This window comes from Meleagris gallopavo, chromosome 28 (assembly GCF_000146605.3).
Source record: "Meleagris gallopavo isolate NT-WF06-2002-E0010 breed Aviagen turkey brand Nicholas breeding stock chromosome 28, Turkey_5.1, whole genome shotgun sequence".
NCBI lineage: Eukaryota > Metazoa > Chordata > Aves > Galliformes > Phasianidae > Meleagris > Meleagris gallopavo.
The window spans coordinates 1,049,918-1,060,906 of NC_015038.2; the positions used below are offsets into that span (position 1 = coordinate 1,049,918).

The 10,989-nt window shown below is 53.7% G+C and overlaps 1 protein-coding gene across 2 annotated transcripts; it reads right to left on the reverse strand.

Annotated features, from left to right (window-relative positions):
- Positions 1 to 3,455: 3,455 nt before the first annotated feature.
- Positions 3,456 to 10,983, reverse strand: TULP1 (TUB like protein 1). 2 transcript variants are annotated; one of them, XM_003212823.4, is made up of 13 exons: positions 9,806 to 10,983; positions 7,985 to 9,409; positions 7,736 to 7,882; positions 7,195 to 7,323; positions 6,998 to 7,111; positions 6,689 to 6,820; positions 6,512 to 6,600; positions 6,154 to 6,324; positions 5,556 to 5,668; positions 5,314 to 5,422; positions 5,067 to 5,165; positions 4,640 to 4,811; positions 3,456 to 3,837 (listed from the first exon to the last, which is right to left on the reverse strand). In XM_003212823.4, the coding sequence occupies exons 2-13, from the start codon at positions 8,145 to 8,147 to the stop codon at positions 3,704 to 3,706; spliced, it is 1,572 nt and encodes a 523-aa protein (XP_003212871.2). In that variant the 5' UTR covers positions 8,148 to 9,409; positions 9,806 to 10,983; the 3' UTR covers positions 3,456 to 3,703. The 2 variants fall into 2 exon arrangements, with proteins under 2 accessions (XP_003212871.2, XP_019478737.1); XM_019623192.2 differs by lacking the exon at positions 9,806 to 10,983 and having other exon boundaries at positions 7,985 to 9,701.
- Between the last annotated feature and the right edge of the window lie 6 nt (positions 10,984 to 10,989).

Consider the following 10,989-nt stretch of genomic DNA (forward strand, 5'->3'; position numbering starts at 1 on the left):
CGTCGGGTCCCATGTCCGATCCCTGATCCCCGGTCCCGTCACGGTGCGGGGACGCGGAGGGGTTCGGCCTCCCCAGGAGCACAGCACTGCGGGAAGAAGGGGCAGCGCCCCTCCGGCCCCGGCTCCCGGAGGGACTCCTCGGAGCCTTCCTCCTCCTCCTCCTCCCGCAGCTTGGGGTGCTTCTGCCCTGTGCCAGCCTTCATTGCCCTCTATGCACATCCTCATCTTCCTGTGCTCGCCTTCCGCACATCCCTATTCCTTCCCGCACATCTTCATCCCATAAACACCTTCACCCCCAGTATACATTTTCACCCCCTGCACACACCTTCGCCCCTTCCCCTACACTTCTATCACCCTCCACACACCCCTATGCTGTGCCACACACCTTCATCCTCCTCCACCCCCTCCTCATCCTCACACTCTCATCTTTCTGCAAATACCTTCATCTTACCCTCACACCTTCATCCTCCTCCACACATCCTCATATTTTTCCTTGCTCTCATATCCCTATCCTCATCCTAGACCCTCATCTCTCTCCAAACACCTTCATCCCCATTCTCTTCCTCGTCATTGCCACGCTCAAATCCTCATCTTCCTTCGAACGCTTTCATCCACTTCCGAACACTTTCATCCCTTTCCTCATCCCCCCCTTCATCCTCACCCCCTCATCCCCCTCCAAACATCATCCCATTCAAAATACTTTCATCGTTATCCTCATACCCTTATCCCCATGCTAGACCCGCATTCCTCCCCAAACACCTCCATCCCCCTCCTCTCATAACTTCATCCCTCGTTGCATTCCCCCACACACCCACAGTCCCCCATTTCCTGAACACCCATCCTTCCCTGTGGCACCGTGATGAGGATTTCAGCCCATGCGCCTGTGATTTCCCAGTGGAATCCCAGGGAACCCAGCCAGCAGCAGGGCTGAGGGGTGGTAACACACTGATTGCATGCAAGTTCCTGGCCATGGCCCAGCCTCAGTGTTGGGATCTGTGGTCCCAATGGCAGAAAGCCCGGTGCTGCTGAGCACAACTTCGGCACACAGCAAGGACAAGGGCAGGTTGGGCTACACATGGCACAATGCACGCAGACATAGATCAGGGAATGGGATCCTCCGGGCACTTCACTCGGGATAAGGATGCTCCCTGCAGCCCATCCCTTTCAGAAACATATTTTTCTAATTTTCATGCCGAACTCAGCTGTACTGAAGCATTTCGGGACAAGACAGCCAATGGTGCAGCTCTCCACACGCCCATCCAGCACTTTCAGCAATCTTGGTGATTAATATGGCCATATCGCATTCTTCCACCCTTGGCCTGGTGCTGACTGCAAGAATCTGGACCAAGAACTGCAACAAAATGGCTGCAATTCTCCAAGGGCCGTTCGGAGCACTCGTTACTCATCCCATACTTGGGCAAAAATGACATTGACTGCTCCTGGAGATGACAGACTTAATTGAGTTCAATAGGAGTTTAGTCTGAGTAAGGCATGAGCAAACAGGCGTGCGTTAGCCCATGAAGAAAAGCCTGATCTGCAAATGTTTAGGAACACATGGGGTTCTGCGCAGGGGATCAGCAGTGGGGTTACTGCTGTGCCGAGCTGGATGTGTGCAGTGAGTGGCTGCAACATGGTCTCATCCGTTCCAGTTCTGCCCTCGGTGCTTTGCTGCGGTGCTGCCTATTGGGGCTTTTTCCTAAACTTGGTTTCTGCTATTCTTTGTCCACTGGTGGGAACAGCAACTTCCTTTCCCAAATTATAATATAAAAGAGCTGTGAGCATCAATGCCATAAATAATATTTTCTTATGGCTGGAACATCCAAGTCTAGGCAACACACCAAGAACAGCTACAACACTGTAAAACTCTGACACTTGTCCAGAATGGATTCACTAATTAAAAAATGATTCCTTTCTTAAAGCAGTTGAAAAATATCAGCTTTCCCAGTGCTGCCTATTGGTTATCATGCCGAGAGGAGCATGTCCTGCACACCCATACCACTGGGATGTGACCCAGAGCAGCACCATTCCACTTATTGGAGAGGGATGGGGTGGGGTGCTCAGCATCAAGATAGGATATGCAGCATCAAGGTGGGATGTATTCTTCTCTCTTTTGCTTCCATCTTTGCAAAAAATACAATGCATTTCCCTGGAGGATCCTGGGATGAGCTTATGTCCTCCATGGGGCTAAACCCATCCCCACTCCACAAGCCCAACTCCAACTCCTAAACTCAACCATAAGAAGCCTCAAAGCCTTTGCCTCAGGGTAAACCTCATCCCCTGGATTCAGAAAAGCATTTCTCTGAGGACAATGCACACTTTGGCCTCAGAAGTTGATAAGCTCCCTCCTCTTTTTCTTCTACTTTTTTTTTTTTTTTTTTTGATCTTTACTTGCAGCAAGCATTCCTTCCACACCCACGCACACATCCTCATCCTCACCCATTGGTCTGCCTGAGCATCTGTCACACTTTCCATCGGCCAAAGTAGATACACATTGCAACTGCCTCAATTCTTTATCTCCACTGGTGTTAACAGCCAGCGCAAACAAAGGGCCCGAACATCCAGCACCCTATTAAATTGCTTTCATTTGCTTCTTATGCAGCAGTTGGTTTGGGTTAGGAGGATTTGTGTAAGTGATTTGGGGGAGGTGGCTGATGCTGTAATTGCTGTGGGCTGTGCGTACAGTGCTTGCACATTAGGCTCACTGCTGCTGGCAATGGGTTTGGGATGGGATGATGTTGTGTCTCCAATCCAATGGGTGATGGGTATGGGATGGGATTGCACTGCATCTCCAATACAGTGCTGCTTTTTGCTCTCTTTGGCTGCACCCCAGGCTGGCAATTTGGGGGAATTGCAAGTAATATTTGAAAAAATGTTGGGGTTGCTGGAGGGAGGAACTCCCAGAGAACAGTGATGCTCTGAAACGGTGCACTCTGGGGACCCCAGTACCAAACCCCACTTTCTCACCAAGCTTTGGCTTCCTGCCTCCCACAAATGCACAGGAAACTGAGACAAGTGCAGATGGAGGCAGTCCTCAACCATCAGCTGCTCCTTTCCCAATCTCAAAGAAAAGTGTGGTTGGCAGCTGGATTTGGGCAGCAAGTTCTGGCTTTCCCCCACATTTGCTGGCCGTACCTAGCCAGATCCAGGCCCTAAACCACAGCAGTTGTTTCTCCTTCCAGCTCTCCCACGTGGGTAAGAGATGGGGCTGTCCATGCACCCATGTAGGGCTCCATCTGCCCCCGATGCAGAGATGACTCATGAAGCCCAAAGTCATGCAGCTTCTGGAAAACAGAAGAGCATCACTAGGCTGGCATTATGGGACAAATCTGGAGATTTGTCTCCAAGAAACAGGACTGTGCCTGCTGACAGTTCTTAAATGAAATCAGGTACTGGGTGCTGCTGGCGGCTGGGGGTGACCTTGAGCATGGGTACGAAGAACTGCAAACCAAAGGAGATCACGTCCTCTTCTTGTTTAAAGATTGTGCTACAAAATACAAAACAGAAGCTAAAAAAAGAGAGAAATTCCAGGTTTAACTCTGCCTTCTGCCTGAGACCAGTAACCAGTGCCCAGGGAAGGTGTCCACAGCCAGGCAAGCAGCGCCCAAATGGTGCCTGACAGAGTGGTGCCCAAAGGAGCAGTGCCCAATGGAACGGTGTCAGACACAGGAACCGGGGGAGCGGATGGGGACAGGACAGCATGGAGCTACTCGCAGGCCAGCTTCCCATCAAAGCTGGAGAGAGCAATGGCAAAGGCCTGCACAGCACACAGTGGGTAGTTGTAGTCCATGGTGAAGGCGTCATCTGCCACACGTCCAAACTGCATCACAATGTAATCAGCTGCAGGACAGAGTAGAAAGCGTGTTGGTGTGGGCTGGATGGCTCCCACACCCACACTTTCCCTTTCCAAGTGGCACTGCGAAGAGGGCATCCATGCCCAGCTCATACACTGGCTGCTGCTGCACTGCATTGCAGCTCAATTAACCAAAAAGCAGCGTTTTTCCATTGCACCTCAGAGGAGACGTGGCGCTCTGGGTCCCCCCAGCACCCCATCCCTGGGAGCCAGAGCCTACTGCCCCCCATGGGACACTTGCTGTTACCAGAGCACGGGTGGCAGGAAATCTGTAAAAATAACCGGGGGCCCCCGACAGGTTTTTTTCTGTCCTGTAACTCAACACCCGCGGGTGCCGATGGCTTCTGACTGCGCGGGACAGGTGACGAGGGGTTGAGCGCTGCCCCACGCCGGGACGCTTGCCATGGGGCTGTGTCTGCTTTGCCGTGGGGCAGGCAGTGCCACTGGCAAAGGGGGAACAAATGCTACCCCTGAGCCACATCCGGATCCTGTGCCCGTCACCCCAAAGGGTCACCCTAAGGGAGCATCCCCAAGGCACGATGCACACCAAAGATGCGCATATGGGGAGCACACATGGGGTGCGTGCTGGCGGCGATGCTGCAGTGCTGTGGGGCTCAGCACCCTGCAGGATGCAGTCATGCCCTATTTTGCATGACCATGCACGACCCACGTGCTCCCTCTGCCGGAGCAGAACGCAGGGAAACCCCAGAGCAGTTGGGCAAGAAATAAAGAGCAAAATGGGTGCTGGGAGTCAGCTAAGCCCCCCCTGCGCCCTATCCTTCCACTTACGGTCACTGCCGTGCACAATCTGGAAGTTTTTGACGGAGGCGTGGGTGACACGGCCGTGGAAGTTGAGGACATAGGACTGGGTCTCGTCATTCCACACCGGCGCCTTGTTGTGCAGCTCGATAATGTTGTCCATGTTCTTGTTCTGCCACCTCGTGAGCAACCCGTCATTGTCCTGGGGAGGGCAAAGAGGGTGAGACTTGGCACACAGGGGGATGCTGTCCCTGGGTGCTCTGGAACACACAGCTCAGACGCAGGACATGGCTGGGAAGAGACTAACACCACACCTCCACCTCCCACCAAGGTGCCTTGAGACTGAGGGATGCCTCAACCAGGTGAACCTCAAGTGAACCTCGAGTGAACCCCATCAAACCCAGCCCAGAGGGCTTGCTGGCTCCATCCTCACTTGATCCTTGGCCATCTGACTCACATTTCGGGGCCGGATGGGCACCCGCTCGTTGTCTGAGTTCATCCCAGGGATGATAACTGTCATCTTCCGGGGTCCTTTGAACCCCAGCACATTGGTCTCCTGCAAGAGATGCCCCATTCATAAAACAAGCAACTGCTGTGGGCTGCAGCCTCACTGCACGGCTCCATGGCTCTGCAGCCCCCAGTGATGCCCCAACAAAGGGGTGCAGGTTGGTGATCCCTCAGTCCCTGCTGAGGGCAACTCTTACATAAACCACAGCCGACAGCTCCTGACGCACATTGGACCAATCGGCACTGGCCCGATCAGGGTTAGCGCCATTGTCAAACACGGTGAACTTGGTCCCCATCAGGTTGGACCTGCAGCACAAGGACAAGATTTGGTGCCACCAGCATCACTGTCACACATCAAATCCCACCATGCAGAGCCTCTCCTTTTGCACTGATCCCACTCCCATCCCACATCTGATGTGCAAAAGTTGGTGGCACCCACCTCAGCTTCCCTATGAAGTTCTCCCCACCCCGCGACAGGTCTGTAGGATCGATGGAGATGAGGTAGTTGGAGGTTTTGCTCTTCTTACGCTTCCTCCCAGCAAGCAGGAAGACCTGGAGGCATGACGTGGCCAGAACAGGGCTGTCACCTCACCTTACCCTCTGCATGTTGCATTGTGCAATGAGAACACGGCTGTGACGTTGTGCAAGTTGTAAAGTCATCGAGCCATTAAGTTTGGAAGTGACCTCTAAGATCATCCAGTTCAACCATCAACCCATCCCCACAATGGCCACTAAGCCATGTCCCTAAATAGAATCACAGAATCGTTAAGGTTGGAAGAGACCACTAAGATCAGCAAATCCAACCACCGACATACCACCAGCACCACTGTGGCACAGCTGAGCCCCAAAACACTGTCAGTGTCCCCATGCATGGCACGAGCATTACCTCTCTGGCATCATACCATGCAGCAACATTGGCATTTCCAAGGAGAAATGGAACAGAAGTAACTCAGTGGGGTCATAGTGGGGTGCACATAGGCATGCCCTAAAAACCGTGTGGATGCAGTCTTTGGGTCTCCAGCCCCCTGCCTGCTCACCTTTTTGTCGTTATCCAGGTGCAGGTAGTAGGTGGGGTACAGGCCCCGGTCCATACCCCTCTTGTCCCGCGTCACTCGGCACTTGATGGTCACCCCCTGTGGCGCTGGGGACAGCACAAACTTCTCCAGGTTGTCCACCTCGATGACAGGTGACAGCGGCCTCTCCTCCTTCTGCAGGGCCACACCACAGCTTTTTTGGGGGATCCCAAGCCCTGTGCCATTTACTGCCATCTCCCAGCTTCTTACACCCCACGTGCCCCCAGGAGTTGGCTCTGGGGACAGTATGGCCATGCAGAACCTACCCCAGGAGATGCTCCTGACCCACTCTATGGGTGTCTCTGCCATTTTCCCCCCTTACCTTCTTAGATTTCTTCCCTTTGCCCTTCTTGTTGGAGTTCTTCTGCTGTGTCTCCAAGGTCTCCTCTTCGCTCTCTGCTGCTTTAGGGACTGTAGACAGGAGGGAATGCCAACACATCATTAATAATGTCCCATAGCCAGGCCCCGTGCCCCTGGAGCCCCCCAGCGCTTCTCCCACCTTTCTTCCTGGTTTTTCTCTCCCTGGGAGGATCCCCACCGGTCTGGAAGAGTGACACCGGATTCTTCTTACCCGATCGGATAGGTTTGGTACTGGCATCGGAGTCATCCTCCTCATCGCTGCCAGTGGCAGCTGGGGGGCACAGGGATATGGGGACATGAGGACATGGAGACACGGGGACAGAGTGACACAGGGACATGGGGATATGGGAAAATGGTGCATGGGGACACAGGGTTATGGGAACATGGGGACACCATCACACATCGTGGGTGCTGCTGGATGAGGATGCCAATCCCTCTCACCTCATACCTTTCTTTTTGCTCTTCTTTTCCTTCTTCTCCCCGCTCACATGGAACACGGATGTTGGCTCCTTCTTGGCGCTTTTGGTGGATTTGGCTTTGCTGTCAGCATCACTTTTGTCACCTGGAAGGCCAGACCAGGGTCGGGCAGTGACAGAGGTCACATGGTGACAGTGGACTGGGGCTGTGCCACCCCCGTGTATTCACCCTTTGCTTTCAGCTTCTTCTCCCCTGAGGGTGGCTCTTTGGTCAGTTTCTTCTTCAGCTTTTTGGGAGGATCTTTACTCTCCATCTCATCTTCCTCCTCCTCCTCCTCCTCCTCCTCCTCAGATGCCTCTGCCCAGTGGGACACAGCAGAGAGATAGTGGTGGCACACAAGGGACAGAGGGACCCACATGGATCTGGAGGGTCCCCACCTTTCATGCATCAGGCTGATTTGGGGACAAAAACCACCACAGGGTTGTGCAGGGTTCCTGCAGATATCGGTAGCGTGGACATAGGGATGTGGTGAGTGCGGACATGAGGCGTGGGGGCATGGGGCTGGAGTTTCCCCATCCTTTTTGGATGCGTTAGGCTGATTTGGGGGCTGTGGATATGAGTGGGGTGGGCAGTGGGGACAAAGAGCTTGCGATTGTGACACACAGGGATGTGGTTCGTGGGGACACGCGGTACGTGAGGGAACGTGGTTGTACCATGCTGTGAACTGGTGCCTATGGAGGGATGGCTGCTGCCCGCCATGTCCCCTCACCTTGCTGCTTCTTTAGGCCTTCGGCCACATGGGATCGAGGCGCTGAGCTCTCCTTTTTCTTCCGAGGCTCCCGGAGGGGTTTGGAGCTGGGCTGCTTATCACCCTCCTCTTCTCCTTTCTCCTTTTTCTTCCCCACTTTCTTCACCCCTACACATTTCAAGAGCCCTTGTGAGAAGGAGCACCATGGATGCATGGGGCATAAGCTTTGGAGGGAACAGGAGCTGGCAGAGGGCCCCCTAAGTTGCTCACCCTGCACTGGGCCGTGGGGCTCCTCGGTAGCCCTGGGCTCACTCGGCTTCTTCACCCGCAGCCGTCGTGGTTTGGCTTCGGGCTCCACTGCTGGCTCCTGCCGCTTCTTCTTCAGCTTCTGCCCCACAGATGATGCTGCAGAGACCGTGCCATGGTTCAGCATCTGCTCTTACAGCAGCTGGAGCACACTGGTGCATTTTGGAAAGGGATGCTGTAAGAGCACGGTGGCTCTTGCATTGTTCTTGCAAAAGCTCTTGCAAGAGACGTGCTGCACTCTTACATGAACAACTTACCATGGGATCAGCCCACAGAAGGATAGCGGGAAGGAAACAGAACGGGCTGTTAGCAGAGAGATTGGAGGGCAGCAGTACCACACTGTGCTTGTCCAGGGGATGGGGGACATCCTGCTATACCGCCATATGAGAGCCGCAAGGAATACACAGGGGTGTGGGGATCAGAATCCCCCCGGCTCCTCTCGCCCACGTGTTTCCTATGGAAACCGGACTGTGGGGTGGAGATTGAAGGCCATGTGCTGAGACAGGCTGGGGACACCAGAACTGCAGGGATCGAGGTCAGCAGAAGCAGGGCAGGAGGAAGCGGGGGATTAAAGGCAGCACACCTAATCCTCTTTACCCTGGGCTATAAATAATGCTGATTTACCAAATGCAGAGCATGTGGTTCAGCACCAGGCAGGGGACATCAGGGGAGAGGGTACCTGGTCGGGGTCCCCCAGGAGTGACACAGCACTGATTGCATCAGCACTGGTCACGTCTGGGTGCAAAGCATTCCTCCCTTTGTGAGGGATTTGCTCTGGGGGGGGTCCTTCCCAGGCAGAGCCCCAGCACTTCAGCACCACAAAAGGATGGATCTGCCCCACAGCACTAACCCACTGCCATCTCCCAGTGCATATTCCTCAGGGTCTTGTGGTGGGGCTGCAAATCCCAAATTCTTTCAGCTGGCTACAAAAAAAGCTCTTTCTCTCCTTTAATCGCTTAAGCAGCACAGGGGCAGGATGGCCCTTCACTTTGTTACTTAACAAAGTCTGCTAATTACAGCAGAGTACTCAGATTGCTGCAGAGACCCCTCTGTCAGGGGCTGTCCCAAAGGGCTGCCTCAAAATGCAGCCATACCTAGAAGGGGTCACAGCCTGGAAAGTGACACTGCTGACAGCTGAAAGGCTTAAATAAAGCACTAATTAAGAGCTGAGACCCCATCTGATGGGATGGAGATGGGCTTGGGAAGGATGCACAAATCAGAAGCAGAGTGGGGTCCCACAAATGCCTGCACTCACTCAGGACTGACCAACCCCACTCCACTCCCACCACAGCGTGGGCCAGGGGGTTCACCCATCCTCAGCCCACAGAAGAATTTCTCCTCACCTGCTTCAGCCGCTGCTGCTGAGGGCTGCTCGGCTCCTCGCTGGGGCTGTGGGCAGAGGAAGCAGATGGGTGAGGGCTGGCCCCATTGGAATGCTTGAAAGTTTATTGTTTGGTGACCATGAGCCAAAAGGGATAGCAGTTTTCCAAAGCAGCTTCCCCATATTCCAACAGGGCCAAGCACAGGCTGGGCTCTGCTTTGGTCAGTGCTGATGGCAGTGAGGTTAACCAGAGGGAATGTGCCCTAATTAATGCTTTTCCCGTTGCATATAGCACATAGAGCAAGGTGAGCCTCCTGAAGCCACCAAGCACCATGGCACTGACCATTCAAGCAAGCAAGCAAGCAAGACAAAAAAAAAAAAAAAAAAAAAAGAAAGAGCAATAATTTGACAGAATAACGCTAAGACAAACCATTAAATTGAAAAGGGAGAAAAAAGGACCTCACCTGTCGGTGGCCCACACCTCACGCAGGATCTCTGTCTGCAGTGGCATCGCTGCAGCGCCTATAGGATCAGAGCAGGTTCCATGGGTGCAGCCTCAGCCCCAGTGCCAGCAGCACAGGAGTGCGCAGAGGAGACGATTAACTTTTTCTTTCTCTTGAAACTCAGTAATAGGATTTCAGGGCTGGCTGGCCCTGCAGGGAGAGTGACAGCTGCCGCAGTAATCCCAGTTAGAGGGAACCTGAGGGATCTGTTTGTGGATTGCCTCCTTTTTCGCACCCAATGTTGGGGACAGAAACACAGGATTTGGGTTGGTTTGCACAGGAAACCCAAGGATCCCTGCTGGACTTATTGCCTACCCAACTCAACATCATGGCAGCACCAAACCTGTTGCTTACCCAACTCAACCCCACTGCAGCATCAAACCCATTCCTTCCTCAACACCCCACTGCAGCACCAACCCACTGAAGCCTCGCTCCCTGCAGCACCCAGTGCCACTAGGTGGCATTTGGACACTGCACACCCCACGCAGAGAGGAGCACCCTGAGCCATGGGGTGCTCAACACTGCCACCCTCCCGCCAGAGTTGCAAGTCTCTGTGGAGCAAGCCAGAGTCATTTCCTAAGGAAAACATGACTTTGGCTGACCCAAAGTGACTTCTTTGCCCTGCTTGCAAAAACATTTTTTTGCAGAGCCATCACTTCCATTCGGCTTTTCACCCCAGCACCAGACCTGGGGCAAGTGACAACCCCAAAGCACCAGCCCCAAATCTCCCAAACGCTGGTGCTGAACAAATAAAGGCATCAGGACAAACCCCCCAGGCTGGGAACACTGCACTGCTGAGACCCCAAAGTGGCACCTCAAAGCAGGACCCCAAAGCAGCAACACAAAGCAAGACCCCAAAGCAGGACCCCAAGCAGCACCCAAAGGGGCATCTCAAAGCAGAACCCCAAAACAGGACCTCAAAGCAGCATCCAAAGGTGCACTCTAAAGCAACACCCCCTAAGCAGGACCCCAAGCAGCACCCCAAAGCAGAACCACAAAGTAGCACCTCAAAGCAAGACCCCAAAGCAGAATCCCAAGCAGGCCTAGAGGACAGCAGTAACTCCATAACACACTCGAACTGCTGCATCCCCACTGGGATGGAGCAGAGAAGCACTTTTTTATTTTAACCAATTTTTTTTTTTTTT